General features: G+C 38.3%; 1 protein-coding gene across 3 annotated transcripts in view; it reads left to right on the top strand.

The window, feature by feature from the left end:
- furinb (furin (paired basic amino acid cleaving enzyme) b) overlaps positions 1-18850 on the top strand; it is a 208944-nt gene that overhangs the window by 155012 nt on the left and 35082 nt on the right. For 2 of the 3 annotated variants that reach the window (XR_012370017.1, XM_073868537.1), the window contains exons 11-15: positions 7048-7151; positions 7267-7384; positions 9553-9732; positions 10039-10163; positions 10237-10365. Coding sequence is in view for 2 of the 3 variants with exons in the window: in XM_073868537.1 (XP_073724638.1) it covers positions 7048-7151; positions 7267-7384; positions 9553-9732; positions 10039-10163; positions 10237-10365 (656 nt within the window). In the remaining variant the exon portion in view is untranslated. Of the gene's footprint in view, positions 1-7047; positions 7152-7266; positions 7385-9552; positions 9733-10038; positions 10164-10236; positions 10366-14295; positions 15338-18850 lie in introns of those variants that run through there. The other variant, XM_073868536.1, reaches the window with a different exon arrangement.

Here is an 18850-nt window from a genome sequence, read left to right as displayed (position 1 = left end):
TCGTAAAGTTTGGCTAGGAACTCGCTGCAAAAAGATATGGGTCCAAATTGGAGACCTCTTCATCATCGCTCAATAAAACACTGGTTGTGTTCCCTCCAGGAGATATTATATCTAGAACTGTCCTGTGCTGAAACCAATCATGTCAAAGCAGATAATGTGAAGGGATTCAAGAGCAGCAGTGACCTTTTTTGATCTTTTCCTTTTTCTTGTTTTTATTGTTATGATTTTCCATTTTATTCATTTTACCTTTTAATTGTTTATTTACCTGAACTATTTTTTATAAGCTCAGATTGAGACCCGGGTGTGGTGGGTGATGATGGTAATATTGTCACTTTCCTGTTATTACACGGCTCGTTGAAATGCTTGATTCTGATTGGCCAGTCGCAACATTTGCAGGTTTGATATTCCCAGATAACAATCACTCAAAACTAATAACACACAGTAACCTGGATGCTGCAAATCATTTTGACAGGTGGGTTAATGACGTGACGTTAATTATTTTGTGTCCATATGGTTCATTTAAATGTAAAAGGGTTAAAATTTCAAAATAAATTTGTAGATTACTTGCATACATTATACAGCCCACGTGGGGGCAAAATACAAAACATTAACTAGGGATGGCTCCCGCGAAACTGACATTTCGACACTGTGTCGAGATCCCGAATCGTAGATGTTTCGAAACACTGCTCCGAAATGTGATTCGAAACACCCATGTCACGAGATGAAGTGATTCGAAACACCAAAGTCACGTGACTATGCGGTGCATTTCACAAGTGTTTCGAAAGGTGGCGTACCTGTCGAATCTGCGTCGAATCTTAAACTGACAGGGTTGGAAACAAATCTGACAAAACCTCATATGCGTTTTTGCCAAGATCAAATACTATAAATTACTGAAAAGAAGTTATATATAAATTACTGAAATTATATGTAAAAAATAAGCTGGTTGAGTTTATCAACACAGAACAATTTATATATTTGAATAAAGATCTTTATATGTAAACAATGTGGCATATTATGGCTTGATATATTTTATGAATCTCTTATTATTTATTTGGTATATCGCTATTCCATTTTTTTTTTATTAAATAGACCCGAATAGCCTATAGTTATCGACAATTGTGAGCCTAAACGCTCATGTACTTGTCAAACAGATGTTAAAACAACAACGCATGCATTTCCCAGGTTCGATCCTAAGATCTTTGCATGAGAGTCAAGAACACTATCCACTCTCCCATTCTATCACTTGTATGTCAATCAAACAACATGTGAGATACAATTTGTCAGCACTCTAAAATCTTGCCAAGGCTGCTTCATGTAAAGACATGCCAACGACCGCTAGGTGTCACTGTGGAGGCGGTTTCGGATTGATGTTTCGAGGCCTCGAAACATACAGCACAATTGATTCAACTGTTTCAGTGTTTCACGAAGCCTCACTCTGCCCACCACTAACATTAACAAAGAATCACAAGACTAAGACTAGACGACACAATAAGACAAAACTTCACAGGACTGACTTGACTATGTCAAAGATACCAAACAATACAAAACGATTCAGCACAGGACAAGACACACTGGGGCCTTAAATAGGAAAACTAAACAAGACAACGAGGGAAGACCAGGTTATGGGGAGTTATCCAATGATGAATAATTAACAAGGAAACAAGGGGGCGGGGACAGAGACAAGACACGACAGCACACTACCCAAACAAAAGGCCATGTGCTGTCAAACAAAACATGGGTACCGCCACAATCCTGCCACATGACCATGAACTACTATGAATAACTATAGGTGTGTTCGAGATCATCCGGCGCTGCGCAGACCGATCGGCGAGGTTTGCCGCTTTCAGTCGAGGGAGGAACTGAAGACGGAGCCGTGAAGCCGGACACCTGCTGCTTGCCGTAGTGACGTGTGCGCCGTGTTTCCTAGTTATTAATCGCGAATGAAGTGAATTAGATAATTTGATAAAAACAAATCTTTTAATAAAAAGTTGCAACCAGAAACATTTTTTATCGAATATTTTAATTGCTGCGTATACTGTATACCCAAAAATAATGGGAAACAAGCCTGTATTATTAAAATACAAATAAGGTTTGTTATTTTCATTTTTATTTTATTAAACGACACAATATAACATATTTATGCATAATAACGTGTTTTTTCCTGTTTTAAAACATGAATTTATAATGTTTATTAGTGAAACTAAAGGTTGTATTAAACTTGAAACGCACGTGATCGTTGTCATCAGTGAGGCGACCAATCACGTAAAGCTGTGTTGTCATCACAACTCTGTGCAGCCGCTCTGGAGAGGCTGCACCAGCTGAGCTAGCCGGCTACTTTCGAAACGCTCTCGCGGTAATTAACTCTTTCCCCGCCAGCGTTTTAAAAAAAAGTTGCCAGCCAGCGCCAGCATTTTTCATGATTTTCACAAAAGTTTAATGCCTTCCAGAAAATGTTCTTCTTTAAATATATAAACAAACAATATATCAGATGAAAGAACAGACGCTATGCTTTCAAACAAAAAAAACGTTTCATCCTACCTTAATTAGTTCTCTTGAAATCACCTCTCAAACATGGGTAGGTTTCTTCAAAAACACCCAATTTTGAGCAAAAAGCTGAGATAATTCCATTTTTGCGAAGGACTTTTGATAGAGATCAGATGAAGAGCGATCTTTAAAACATACACGGAGTTCTTTCTCTTTCACGTGAGGCACTACTTCCGGGTTGCATAATTTGCGCCACCTGGTGGATAATAGCGGTATTGCGGAAAGACCGAAAATCTCGTCATTGGCGGGGAAGTGTTTTCTCTTAATTGACGAGATATCTCGTCAATGGCGGCGAAAGAGTTAAAAACCACATGACACAGTCACGTGCCTGCAGCGCCAGCTGAAGTCGGACAAAATTACTAACCGGAATGCACTGCTTCAAGTAGGGATGTCAAAATATGCAATTTCCCATATTCGATGATCATTTAAATTAACGATCATTCAATCGAATAATCGTTAACAGTAATAGTGCAATAAGCCATTACAGCAGTGACATATAGCCAATGACATAAAAGTGTGCGTAAAAATGGCAGCTTCCTCACGCGAATTAAAAGTTTTTATTTTGTCTAAATAACATGCTAGTGGGATTGTAAAATGAGTCAATGTAGTTGGTGTTTTGATAAAAATCATCAATTGACTCTCGTAATGAAATATAATGACTAATAGACACAGTAAACTCCGCCTCATAACGGGCACTCCGCACAGTCGGATGAAAGTCCGTCCGTCCATGACAAAATAAGTTTTCATTATCATCAAGTGTTATTTTTCTAGTTGTTCACCTTGCTTTCTGAGTCGTTGATACATCACTTGTTGTAATTATATCCAAGAAGCACACAAAGGGCACTTTTCCCGTCAGACCTGCGGCGTACTTTCAGCAAAGATGCTTATGTTATGAAGACTTCAACCTTCCATTAGAAAATCTGTTAAGCGTGTAGCGCCTCAGCCAGTAATGATGATGATCAATGATATATGTTGTGGGCGTTCAGAGTGTAACGACAGTCAGTTACAGTTTACATTTAACAGTTTATTGCCAGAATGTAAGTTTTACATTTTAATCTGTTTATTAAAAACGGCTTCTGGTCTCCTTCCCTGTGTAAAGCAGCGTTAGCAGCGTTGCTATGCTAATCTTGCAGGCTTCCCTGAAGAGGTTCTTTGCTTTCAGTATCCTATGTTTGTTTAGATATGTTTAGATTTTCGGCATCGGAACCTCTCAGATCCACTGTGGATGCCATTTCGTTGCGTTTGCAGCCAGCCTCGTCTCAAATGAGGTTATAAAGCCCATGTGAGTGTTTGGCATCAAGCATCGTTGTGATCATGGCTAGTTTAACTTCGCGCATGTTTAATTTTTTCACCAGCTGTGTATGTGCTTTGCGCAGGCGCCGGACACACGTGCTTGCTTTGTCGACAATCGTTAATTTTTATCGATTTAATTCTTATCGACAATTAATCGAAGAACGATTAATTGTTAACATCCCTAGCTTCAAGTCATCGGTCTGCGCACCGCAAGTCGAACACACCTTATAACAGATTGGCAGGATCATGACAATTTGGGGGATAATTGCAAAAATATCAATGTGGTGTAAGAGGTGGGAAAAGTACTAAAATATTGTACTCAAGTAAAAGTAAAGTTACTTTAATAATATTTTACTTAAGTAAAAGTAAAGTTACTTGTCTAAAAATCTACTCAAGTAAAAGTAAAAAGTAAGTCATCTTAACTTTACTCAGAGTAAAAGTTACTTTTTTTACAGCGGGAAGAGGTGGAGGATTCTAGTATAGTTCAAAAACGACAAGGGAATATAAATCTCAAACTAGTTGTTTTTAATTGTAGGAACATCTTTACAATTAAAGTGCAATAACAAAAAGTTAATAAAATAAAAAGCTTTTTTAAAGTAAGAAACATTTATGGAATTGTTTAATGATTTTTATGCACTTTTGAAGGTGGTCAGCAGCTTGTAAATACAATCACTATAGTAAGGTTGTAATTGATGTATTGCTGGTAACATACATTATTTTATTAAACTATATATATAGTTTAAATGAGCATATAATGAGATGAGTGCCATGTCTATATACATTTGACACGTTTATTATCTTCTTACTTCCCTGACCTGGGTACCTGATGACCTTTATTCTTCTCTCTCTCTCTCTCTCGCTCTCTCTCTCTCTCTCGCTGCAATGTTTAATGACCTGCGCATTCAAGGACGTTTTGAAGTTGTGTTTGACTTGACGCAAAGCTGCTAGACCTCGGAAGAAAATGCGCATGGTATTAAAAACGTGTCGTGCAATTTCGTACTTAAGAGCATGAATCCTACATTTCATAGAAATGAAACACCCGCTTCGCGTCAGTGGAAAGTGGTCGCTAAATGTGACCAGGGGTTTCTTTCATAAGATTTGAACTGAGGCGGGTCTGCATTAGCGCGCGCCTGTCTCATCCGTCTCCATGGTTCTTTTTGCTCGTTCCCCCGGGCCCCGCCCATTTACATCGGTCTTTATCACCTTGCTTTTTAAAATATTTTTTTACTCAGTAACGGATGTGATTTAAAATGTAGCGAAGTACAATACTTTAAATAAAACATACTTAAGTAAAAGTAAAAGTACAGATTTTAAAAACTACTCAAAAAAGTAAAAATACACAAAAAAACTACTCAATTACAGTAACGTGAGTAAATGTAATTCGTTACTTTCCACCTCTGGGTGTTACCCAACTGTCTCAATTGGTGTAACTATTTTTTTTAAGAAAATATAAATATATTCATAAAAAATGTAGATTAAAATATAATCATCTAGTTTAGTGCAATATGATTTTTTTACATACATTTTAACATAATTTGTCAAAGATTATTTAGAAAACAGAGCTGTTCTCAGCATATTTCAGGAGAAATATTACAACAACGCATATTATTAGTTATTTAATAATATGTAAATAACTAATAAAATTATATTTTAAAATGTTTTTTTTTTTTGATGATTACGCTTACATGCCGTCAAGGTGGATAAAATATTTAATATTTCTAATTCTTTGGCGCAATAAGCGGTTACACCATTTGACATTTTTAGGTCCATTTAGTCTTAACTTTAATAAAAATTGTGCAAATGTAACTTTTTATTGCATAAAATTAACATAATACACTATGTGCATTGAAAAAACCTGATGCATGCTTTTAAAAAGTTTTTAAAAAAGATTTTTGAATTTCTCATCTTGCCAAACTGTTTGTGTCACTGACGAAGGTATTTTATTAATACTTAAAAAAATGTAATATGTCTTTAAATAACATGACATTATATTTTAAACCAAATAGTGTTCGTGACATTTGAACGTCTTTGTTAGTCTTAAAACTGAAACGGAAGGTCTACATCCATTAAAAATGAGCTAATAAAATATTTAAAATCAATAATAAATTTTCTTTACCTTAGTTATGAGGAATATAGCTGTGTAATAAATGGGATAATGTATAGACAGCCGGTTGTTATTGCGAAATAAGCCTGTCTTCACTGTCAGAGCTTATTTCGGCGTCAACAACCGGCTGCCTATACATTACACCTTACATAGCATACCTGTTTTGTACGTTTGTTCATATGTAAAAATGAAAACACTGATTTGCAAAAAAGGGCATGTGCTAAGCCATGTTTTTCCATCCAACATAGCCATTTCTTTAGCGGAAATGTGCGAAATCGGGCCAGATTTGCTTCTGGCACCAGCGCAGCTTGCCCTTCTTTCACCAGACGTTTCCTCATGTAAGCCAACATGGAATTAAAATAGTATTACACCTATTAATCACCGGGTACAACTTACTCCATCTGTGGCACGGCCCCAGGTTTATAAATCGTCCGTGTGACATTATGAATTTGCCCGCTGAAACATTTATTGAGGTCAAAAAATGCGGAGACATATGAATTGGTTCACCTTCCTCATAAATAACCTTAAAAAGTATACGAACGGTTGTTTTTCAAACGGGGCGATGCAGGAAGGTGCTAATTATCGATGTCAACACGAATGGAGGTCTTTTCACAGCATAATACCACACTTTATGCTGCATTTATTTTTTTGGGAGTAAAAATGGCTTGCCATCATGCTCTGCTTTATTCCAAACCTGTTCTGCCCTAAAATATTCACAGGAATACACAAATCCCAGAGCCACTTGTTTCCGTCACGTAGAGCAACAGCATAATAAGCTCAAGATGTGAATCATGGATGGGCGGTTATAAATTGTATTTGATATTGCTGCCTTTTCACGCTGTACAATTTTAGGTCTTTAGTTGAAAAAAGGCCTCATCGCCTGTGTAATTACAAAATGATGCACGACCCCCAGGACAGAACAGATTTCCATTTGCAATTTTCTGGGACCGGGGTAAAAGAAAAGCTTTAATTACGCATCTTTCATAAAGACATCCTGTCACATCCAAGAGAATGATTATGTGTAAATTATCATTTGAATATGAAATATGCACCGCCCTGCCGCAGCGTAATCTTCATATCAATTTTCTGTTTTGTGTGACACGCAGCATGAATCTGACCTGGAGAGATATGCAGCATCTGGTGGTGAGAACTTCACGTCCCGCCCACCTAATAACTAACGACTGGAGGACCAACGGTGTGGGGCGCCTGGGTAAATGACAGTTCACGTAACCAATCAGAGTGGTGGAATGGTTACAGCTGCATTCATTTGCTTGATGGACACATCTGACCTCATGACTCGCTCTCTTTCTCTCTGTCTTTGGCAGTAAGCCATTCTTATGGCTATGGCCTGCTGGATGCCAGCGCAATCGTTACATCGGCCCAGAATTGGACCAGCGTGGGGCCGCAGCACAAATGTATCATTAATATGCTGACTGAGCCCAGGTAAGGGCGGTGAAACACACCAGAACATCAGTACACAGGGTTTCTATTGGCTATGCAAGGGGCGGTATGAGATTTTGGTGGTATGATAACCTTAAATAAATATGGATGGACTTTAAAGAGCCAGTAAGATGCCAATTTTAAGCGTCCTATCACTGTTTAGTCCTGGACAACAGGTTTAAATGCATGCAAGGTCAAAAAACACTGCAATTTTCGCTAAATATAAATTTAAAATTACCCCATTTCTCAGACGATTTCCCCTAACGATTTGTGTGAAGCCGTTCAACGACTCAGTCTGCCTAAACCCCACCTTTCATTAGCCTACTCTGCTTTGATTGGTCAACTGACAGAGTCACCGCACAGAACATGTATTGATCAAGTGCTAACATGATTTACTGAGAAGACATTATCGGCATCAGTCATCATTAATCCAAGCAATAAAAACGACGATAGAAACTAAGATTTTACACTCATTTAAGCATTTATGTAAGCTAACCGGGTCATAGCAAAACCCTAAGTGAGCATGCGTTAGCCGCTTGCTAACGTGACTCTCTGACAGTATATTAAGAGTTTAAACAATGACATCATTCATCGTCAATCCAAGCAATAAAAACGACGACAGACATTAACATTTTTACACTCATTTAAGCAAGTATGTAGCTATAATCATATTTACTGGTTGTGGTTAGGAGACGCATGTTGTTTCAAATAAATTGGGTACTGAACCATCTTTCATTGCCAAATGTCTAGTAAATCCCTCCATGAAAAAGTAATTTTAACCACTGATTCTTCACAGCCAAACGTTTAGTAAATCCTTCCTTGAAAAAGTAATTTTAACCACTGATTCTTCATACATCTTCATCCTTTGGTAGTGAAAACAACACAAACTGAAAACAAAGCGTGATATGATGTTTACACACTAACTAGCTGAAGTCTCTATGGGCAGGTCATAGTTTTCGTTTCTCTCGCGGGCAAGGCTGTAGACGGAGATTATTATGCAAAGTGTTGGTATTACGTGGATAAAGTCACGCAGGAGATTTAGTCCATATGACGACTCGTTTCAGCGATTCAGAGTCGACTCCCTACTTTAGAAGCCAATAACTTTATTAATTGTGCACTTTTTGGTTCAACTACTTTGCACATTGTTTACATTGATGGAGAGCTACATGACACACTGCAATACAGGTCAGTTTTGATTTTGGATCTGTGAAGCTCTTTATAACTTTGCTAAAACAACAAAGCTGGTGGTGGTGGTGGCCTAAAACTTTTGCACAGTACTGTATATTAAATGTAAACATCGATTATTACATGACATAATGATTTTATTAATTTAGTGTAAACACAGCTCATACCTTGGAAACGGTATCACAGAAAATGTTAGTGGTTTTAAAACCTTGACTCATTAAAACCTTGGTATTAAAACTCGTAACCAGACAATGGCTTTTGGTTGCTAATGTCAGCTACCTGAGGAGCAGTCAAGCTGCAGTCCTTTTAAACTCATTATTTTGTCAGGGAATCAGACAAAATATATAATTTTTTATGCATTTTCTGTTTTTGCTACATACATTTGAATATAATACTTCAAAGGAACAGTTACCCTCAAGCTATCATACTGTAGGTGTATAAAGACTTTCATCTTTCAGCCAAACACAGGCAGAGCTACGTATATTAAATAATCTCCTGGCTCTTTTCAGCTTTATAATGGCATTGGATAGTGCCCCATTTTTAAATTTCGAAAAAGTGCACCATCCATCCAAAACTAATCCATGCAGTTATAAAAAAATATTATATTAGTTTTTGAAAGAAAGCATTTATATTTCAAAATGTATAAACTATGGCCACACGCGTGTTCATGGGGGTTTAGAGGTCAGGTGGAAGGTTGACCTCTGACCCAACATTACAAAAAATCCATTGCATCACCTCAGAAGACATATAACTGTAAATGAGCCAAGATATTATTTGATATATAACTCAGACTGTGTTTGGCTGAAATACATTTTTTTAAATATGGGCTAATTTTCATTAGCCATGATTCAACACATAATTCATTTAAAATCAATTATGTTTCAAGAACATTTAGCTTAATTGCTTATTTTAAAAATCACCACATGAATTGTGAATGATTCATTGGTGTAATGAATGGAAATACTGATTTGATTCTTTTTTCGTAGGGATATCAAAAACCACCTGATCTTCAGCAGATCTGTGGATGCCTGCTCTGGGCAGCTGGACTTTGTGAGCTCTCTCGAACACGTGCAGGCCAGACTCACGCTGTCTTATAACCACAGGGGGAACCTGGCAATTCACCTCATCAGCCCACTGGGGACTCGTTCCACGCTGCTGGCTCCACGGTAAACATGTACTTGAATATGTCATCTCATCAGCTCCCTGAGAAGCCCTTTTGAACGGCAGCTCTCCAGCAAACACACATTCACATACAATCAATACCTGCGTAACGACACTTCAACTCAAAACAACTTATTGGCTCTCAGTAGGCGATCGTAAAAGAATTCAACTCGTGTATTTATTCAGGCACATGGAAACGGTTCATCACCTACAATAAACATCTCACAGATGTTCTACGAAACATGATTGTTTGTATTGTAAAAACACACACGTTTGTATTACGTACATTTACGCTTGTGGTATCTATTCAGGCCTCAGGACAATTCGGCTGAAGGCTTTAACGACTGGGCGTTTATGACCACACACTCCTGGGATGAGGATCCTCGGGGAGAGTGGACCGTGGAGATCGAAAACGTTGTTGGACTGAATGACTATGGTAACGTTCGTTCTGAAATTTTCTTTTACTTGTGACTGAATTTCAATGATGGTGGTTTGTGTCTTCTCCACAGGTGTTCTGTCTCAGTTTACACTCATCCTGTATGGGACCGGCTCTAGCGCCACAGATCCATTCGTTTCAGACTACACCCGACCATCAAACAATAGCTGCAAAACCTTTGACACCCAGCAGATCTGCATTGGTAAGACATACGTACCCTAAACCTGAAAAAGTGCATAAACATATGCAATCCTAAAAAGGACATTTGTGACCCTGGACCGTAAGTCATATGAGTATATTAGATAAAGCCAAAAACACATAGCTGTATGTATTATAGCTATAACAAAGGTTTTCCTTGGAAAATGAGTTTCTAGAGATTTCATCTGTGATCTTTAAAATGCGATTTTTCTTAAAATTTAGATTTTTTTCTCACAATTAGATTCAATTAGATTTTCGAATCGTGGTATCTCGCAGGGTTCCCACGTGTCATGGAATTTCTGGAATATCATGGAATTTTAAAATTCCAAGTCCAAGTCATGGAAAATCAGGGATTTTGTTTGTCGCTTTAAATGTTAGTTTGCAATTATCAAAATGCAATCTGCTTGTTAAGTTGTGACCTAAGGAATGCCATTTCCAGGTCCAAGTATCCTCGTTTTAAGTGAGACTATAATCTAAACAGCCATTCATTGGCATTGTTTATAGGGCTGTCACATTGATTAAATTACAGTCTCATCGCCATTGTTTGACCTCATTGCGATGATTTCAGATCACCGCAATGATTGCATTTCTCTCTAAAAACACAAGGGGGAGCTGCAGCGCCTGTATAAACTAGACAGTATCTAATGGCACTCCTTGACTGACAATGTAATGTGATACATTGCAAAGCTATTTAATTCAGTGGACAAACAGCATTTAAAGAATCTTTGATAAGCAACATGAATTACCAGGTAAATCATACATTTCCAAAACAGCAATTCTAAATTTCAGTAAGTTTTTTTTGTTTGTTTTGAAAGATATATTCATTTAATAATTAATTTTAAATATGTGTTATATGTATTAATACTTAAACCCTGATCGAGTCCAAATGTTAAAAAGTACCCTTACGACTGGTTTTGTGGTCCATGGTCACATTTTGTCCTAAAAAATAAAATGATTATTAAATGTTATGATGTCAAATCTGCATAATTTTTTAGATAAATGGGATTGAGGATATTTACAAGGTATGCACTGTAAAAAAAAAAGATTTGTTTGTAAAAAAGAAGGCGTTCATGCTGTCTTAAAATTTTGAGTTATTCAACTTAAAGGAACACGGCAACTTTTTGGGCTTATTCACTGTATCCCCCAGAGTTAGATAAGTCCATACATACCTTTTTCATATCTATGCATGCTGTAACTCTGTCTGACGCACCCACCGCTAACCTAGCTTAGCACAAAGACTGGAAGTAAATGGCTCCAGCTAGCATACTGCTCCCTATAAGTGACAAACACGCAACACGTGAACTCTCTGCTCCTCACCACGGGGCTTCTCAGGTGCTGCGAGCAAATCACTTCGCCCAAGTACCAGTGCTTTGCCCTCTGAAGCCCCATTCAGACAGACAGCGACCAGCAGTAGCAGAGCGACGCAATCTCATTCATTTCAATGGAAACCAGGCGACTTCCGGCGACATGAGCGAAAGTGACCGTTGGCGACTGTATGGGCGTGTCCTGCGACGCGAGAAAGTTAAGAAAAGTTTAACTTTATGCAAATATCGAGCGAATTTCGGGAGCGACTACCAATGAGAACGAACCAGTGGAGTTCACCTCATCCTTCTCTTGTCAGTTACTGGCATGGATAGTACTCATTTGTTTATGACAAGCAGATTTAGAAACGCATCATTGAAAGAGACGGGCGACACACAGTGATAGCATCGCTGGCTGTCTGAATGCGGCTTGAGAATATAGTTCCGAGTATGTATACAGTTAAATGATGAGTAGTCAGGGCACTGATCAAGGAGTCGGACATTTTAAGGGCTGTCTCAACCACAAAATCCTTCCAGTGCACTGAAACGTTCGTTCCCTAAAAATTCCCACAATGCAATGCAAAAATCAGTGAGCATTGATGGTCCCTATGTTTCCTTATCAGAAATCACGTGACCTTTTCTGAAGCTCACCAACCGAAAATCACGTGAGCCAACTCAATAAACATAGATATGTACACTAGATGTCGCCTTGGCTACGGTAGTTCATTGGACCGAATGCGTCCAATAGAGCCGCCATCTGGAAACAGGGGAACCTGTATGGTGTACACAATATACTGATTCACGACCTCGGGAGCTAGGGAACTAATTAAGACACAGGGCTTGTTATTTGTACATGCTGTGACTATACAAATCCCAACATATGAATAGGAAAATGTTGATGTTATTTTGTCACTTATTGGGAACAGTATGCTAGCTGGAACCATTTACTTCCAGTCTTTGTGCTAAGCTAGGCTAGCAGTAGGTGCATCAGACAGAGTTATGGCTTGTACGGGGATGAAAAGGGTATGTATGGACTTATCTAACTCTGGGGGATATGGTGAATAAGCTAAAGTCCCAAAAAAGCGGCGTGTTCCTTTAAAAATAATGTTGTCAACTAATATTTTTAAGGTGAATTTACTCAAAATTTGAATGCAGCACGAACACTTACCTTTTTTAGTTAAAACAACAAACCTTTTATTTTACAGTGTGACATAAATGTGGGTTTGTTTGTCATACAAAGCTATCATGTAAGTGTCGTACATCCCAGCAAGCAATTTTGCGTTTAAAAGGCGTCTAATAATCGTCCAGACACAGTCCAGATGTCTAGGATAAAACAAGGCAAAATTTGGGCTGTCAGAAAAAAGTTTATAGAGGTCTAACCATAGCCCAAAAATAAATGAAAACCAAACACCTTGTATCACTGTTTACTTTGCTTACATGATGCAATATCACACATCTCACAGTAATTTTGGCAAAAACTACCAACATTTTACGTTTATTTTGGCTAGAAGTTGGTTACTCATAGCTGGACTATGAGTGGCTATAGTTAACTGTGAAATGGCAGGTATTGCTTGCTGGGTTTACTTTTTTGGAGATGCTGCATAATGAGTTTTTAGGAAGTATGTTACGTTTCCCTTTGTAAAATGAACAGTATCTAGCTTTAGAAAGACATCAGAATGAGTAAATAAACAAAATATTTAGACTACTTTAGGAGGCTTTCCTTAATTTTTCAAACAGATGGAAAATTTACGCACACGCATGCACAAAGTAGCTAATTTGTGAACATCCTGTCATATAAAAAATTCTCTTAGTCTTAGTCTCAGACTACTCTCTCCTTATAAATATTAATATATGTTTATGAATATGAATATTGCAAAACACTGTGGTGCCAGAAAGGTTTGCATTATTAAAGAAGGAGAAAGGTTTTTAAAATCTCTGGCCTTTCCTTACACAAGGTTACCTTCCCCGTAACCTCTAGAGGTCAGTAAACAAACTTCATTTTGTTTAGTTGGAACGCTTAAGTTTACCCTGTTAAAAGTTACCAAGCGATGATGGATATCTCCGTCACGAAGCCATACGGTGCCGACAGCTTCTCATAACTGCAACGCTCAAGGACGAACCTAAAATTATTTCACTCATTTTTCACAAGGTGCTCTTACTGTGACTGCAGATTTTTTCAAGGTGAAACTAAGTACAGTACATCACCCAATTTATCCCATTCAAACATCAAATTTAACTTTATAAAGGGACGTTTTTTTGCACCTTAGGCAGACTCGAATGCATTGCAAGTTTAGCTGCACGAATTGCTTTTCTGTCCGTGCATATCTAAAGCTTTTGTGTTGCATGATTCATAAGTGCATGTTGTTATTCTTTATAAGAAGCATTTTATTTTTATATTCCTTCATGACTATTTAATACCTTTCGTCGTCTCTGAAGCAACTTTTCTTTCGTGCTGACACAAGGCCCTGCAGGCAGAATTTTTATTTATTTATCAATATTATCATACTTTTCACACCATCCTGCATTATTTAAATATTCTTTCACATGACGGATACTGAATACTTTGAATGCCATTCTCTTTCAATTTCAATGCAAAATATTTGACAAAGTTGTTTTCCGCTCTCTGTTTCCAGAATGCAGCACTGGTTTCTCGCTTTACTTGCAAGGCTGCGTGAAGTCCTGCCCTCCCGGCTTCAGCTCCGGTCCGCAGGTCCTCAATTTATCTTTGGACAACTGGGTAGAGCACTCCACCGTGCAGGCCTGTCTGCCCTGTCACCCGGCCTGTCTGATGTGCTCAGGGCCGGGAGAAGACGAATGTCTTTCGTGCCCTCCACACAGTCACCTTGTTGTCACTTCTTGCATGCACCAGAACCAGGTGCAGCGAAAATCTCCCAGCATTCCCGTGCTCCATCACAGAGTAAATGGCGAGGGGGATTCGGGTTCAGAGGGGGGATCGCTTGAGCCCAAACTGCCCTCGAAATTGCCAGCGCTGGTGGCGGTGCTCAGCTGTGCCTTCATCTTGGCTACTTTTGCAGCTGTTTTCGTTCTGTTGCAGCTGCACTCCGGAGTGGCCGGCGTCCCTTTTTGTAGGAGGACCAAACTGCCAGTGACAAATTCTAGGGGAGGTGGGATACGAGTAGGGTTTGGCTTTGGACTGGGCCAAGGGAAGGTATCATATCGAGGGATCCCCACTGTGTGGGGGGACGACGATGCAGCGGGTGGGATGAACTCGGAGTCGGACAGCGAAGAGCTGGAGTATCACAGCGAAAAGACTGCTTTTATACGAACTCAGAGTGCTTTGTAGCATCTCCTGCGCTTTTTATACATCTGTCTTCCTTATACTGGAATACAGAACTAATAGACTACTACGAGAGTGTGCCGTTTGTGTGTGTGCGTGTGTGAAAGAGACCATAAATGAGCTACACAAGTGCAGGCGCACTTTGACTAATTCGACTTGTATTTGATTAAACACAGGACAGCTACGCTAAGTGATTCCCTTTATTTGACTCATGTTTGTCTCCGTGTTAAACCACTAAGCAGGATCAATAAGATCAGACGTGGGTTTGTGTGTTTGTGCGTATGCATGGTTTATGCAAACCCAAACATTTACTTTGTAACAAGAACAAGGGCTGAAAATTGTTCCAGTCAACTTTTTATTAAAAGTTTTATGTACGATTTTTTTGTATGCGCTTTAATAATAACACTACCCATAAATGCATTGCCATTGCATCACCCAGCCAGCGCCAGCATTTTTTATGATCTACACAAAAGTTAAATGCCTTACGAACATTTACTTCTTTAGATATAAACATACAATATATCAAATGAAAGAACAGACCCTCTGCTTAAAAAAAATTTCATCCTATCTTCATTTGTTCTCTTTTTATCACCCCTCAAATATGGATAGGTTTCTTTAAAAATGCCAAATTACTTTACAATGTTGTAATAGACTTTAGTTAGAGATCAGATTCAGAATGATCAAAACATACACAGAGTTTTTACTGTTTTTGGATCAGTGGATGCTTCAAGCTGGGTAAGAATGCCACCTAATGCATAATAGCGGAAATATGGATTGCCGTAAAAACTGTCTTTGGCAAGGAAGCGTTTTCTCTAGGGCTGTGAATCGATTAAAATTTTTAATCTAATTAATTACATACTCTGTGATTAATTAATCTAAATTAATCGCCTACATAATTTTTGCTGTGAAAGTATTAAATATTTCTTTTTAAATAAATCAGTGAATAATCAGCATTAGTGACAATGAAGCTCAAAAACTCTTTTATTATTACAGTATTTTCACTGTTCAAATAATGGCTATAACAATCAACAAAAATAACCTAAAGTAATATGCTAAGGAAATAAAGTGCTTCAGGAAGATTATTTACCAAAAGTTTAACAGTGCAATATCAATTGCAGGGCTTTTTTGTGCAATTGAACATAAACCTTAAATAAAGAACCCGACAGGTGGATGACATCAAAGTACCGCGAGAGCATTTAGAAAGCAGTCTTCTGTTATGATTTCTCGAACTGCTCTCACGGGATTTGGATGTCATCTGCTTATTGGTTCTTGTGGCACCACATGAAGTGTACTCACTAGTTTAACAAACCCGTTTTATCAGCCACTGGTTTGATCAACGTAGCAGTCAAAAACGGGACGCGAGCAATCACGTACGAGAGAAATCGTTTACCCACAAAATACAGGACACCTATACTGTGCTATATTTGGTTTTCTGATCCCAATCTTCATCATTCCGCTAAGCCAAGTCAATCTCCATTGGTCTTTTACACCTTTATCGATCTCCAAAACTTCGTAGCCTTCCTGCATTATAAGTATGTCCATGCTAGCTGAAATAAAGTTTTACCTCATCTTACGCGCTACAGCCAGAAAACCCGGAGTGGATCCGGTGCGTAGTGATTACAGAAAGCTTACAGTGGAGAGAGGAACGTGATTTTGCTCCACTCCAGGTTTTGATCACATCCCACTTAAAAAGCTGAATACACGTCGTATTTATGAAAAGTTAATTTAATAATTTTGCAATTGACGGAAATCCGTGTAAGGACGGAGAACTTTAATCCATGTGCTTTGTATGATGTGGTACTTTAGAGTGGACGAACTCTATGATATGCAAATTCTTTGCTGCAGACGTTGCATACTTTATTTTTATCATCACTTCCATCAGGCCGTTTTTTTTATAAGTAAATGTTCCAGTCAATGATCCAGTCACCGCTAGAGCGTTCTCGTCTACCTCCTTTATTTTACAGTCAAATGGTGGCTAGAATGTATCCAGGTTCAATACGGAATGGATTAATCTGCGTTATTTTTTCTCAGATTAATTAATCGAATTAATGCGTTATTTTCACAGCCCTAGTTTTCTCTTAACCTCTCGACGCGCACTAATTCGTGGGCGGGATGACGTCAGTTTTTTTAACGCTGCTAACAATATCTATATAGCTTACTGTCTACAAACATTAATAATATTAACATTACTATACAACGTTTTAAAGGTCTACGGGTTTAGCACCAGTGTATGTTTTTTGTTTTGAGATACAGATGCTCTAGCATCATAAATGTAGTATTTTGTGACAGAAGTCTGGAAGACAACATGCAAAATATAAACGGGACTTCTTACCTTTGTGTTGATATAACGATCGCGAGTCGAATCCAGTCTGTTTCAGATGTGTGAATAACCCATAAAACCTTCTAATATAATACATCTAATGAACTTTTTTGTCCACAAATGCGAATAATCCGTGAAATATAGATATATATTCTGTTGTTTACATCAGATTTCGCATGAACATCTTGTAATAGAATATAATTTACAATTTGGGGACTATTTATGCTATTATACACTGTATATAAGATTACACTTTAGGTTCTAGTAAACGCATAAACCCGCAGTCAAACTTTGTTTCTAAAAGTAGGCGGGAGTATAATACATAATATCCAAACAGCGCTGTCAAAAATCGTGACGTCATTTGACTCGCTCGTTCCTCCAATGACTTCATGAAAAATAATGATAGACAGAACGTGTAGCCAATTAGCTAAAGAATCCAACGATCTTTGTGTGACGTTATATTTCCTGGTGCGGAAACTGCATTTTATATGCTAACATAAGTATAAATAATAATAAGAAAGAACGTGTATGCATGTAAACAAAGACTTTTATTTTGGGGCTGACTAGCACTTAGAAAAGGCACTAGTCTGATGGTGCATTCCCACCAGCTGCAGTAGAGGCGGCAAAAACGCGCTATTCGCACGTAGTTGGACACTTGCACATTTGAGTTCACTCGCTTCAAATTCTAGTCATTTAAGACATTCATGCGGAAATTCGTGTTGTGGGAGGGGCTTCTGCGACTCCGCTGAGACTCCGCCACTCCGCTCGCTTCCTGTAATCACGTCACTACTACAGCAAGGTCCTGATTGGTTAACGCAGCGGAAATCCGCAGAAGTTCAGATTTTTCAACTTGCGCGTTTCCCGCGGCAACGCTCCGCGGCATTCGCACCATGCCTACCGCATGTACCTCGCCGCAGGATGCCTAATCGCGTCTTTGCATTGACTTAACATGTAAATCACTCGCGCTTGCCGCGTCTACCGCGTCTGGTGTAAACGCAGCATTATAAGAAGAGCCCTTGCAAGAACCTCATTTTTGGGCCTCAAACGTGAAAAATAACTTCTTTAGACTTGTGACTTTGTGATTACTGCATTTCTAGGTTTCACACACATATTTATCATTAAGATTTTTAGTAATAAAAAATGTTAGATGTTTTGCAAAAAAAGTTTTATTCCATTGTACTTCAGCCTTTTTAAAATTTTTAACTTAATTTTGAAACCTGGAAAATGAAGCTCAAAGTGTCTTCTTTCTAATGATACCATAGGTATGCGTATACTCTAAATGGTTTAGTAAAAACAACCCTTTTAGTGAAAGTAGGTCTTTTCATGGATTGGGCTAGAGTGGGGGTGCTTTTCAAGAGATTAATTGACGAGATTACTCATTGTTGGCATGGAAAGAGTTAAACCTGGCAATATGCAGCTCTCATTAACAAACATTGCTTAGCTCAAGGACATAACCAGTGATTCGATCAGAGATGATGTGCACAGTTTCAAACAATTGCAACAAAGAGAAGTACAGGAGTACAGAAACAGATAGCAGAAACCAGACTTCTGTTTGCTAAGAGCCATCGGA

The sequence above is a fragment of the Misgurnus anguillicaudatus genome, chromosome 6 (assembly GCF_027580225.2).
Source record: "Misgurnus anguillicaudatus chromosome 6, ASM2758022v2, whole genome shotgun sequence".
Taxonomy (NCBI): Eukaryota; Metazoa; Chordata; class Actinopteri; order Cypriniformes; family Cobitidae; genus Misgurnus; species Misgurnus anguillicaudatus.
Note: the sequence above shows the minus strand (reverse complement) of the source record. Positions and strands in the feature narration are given on the sequence as shown.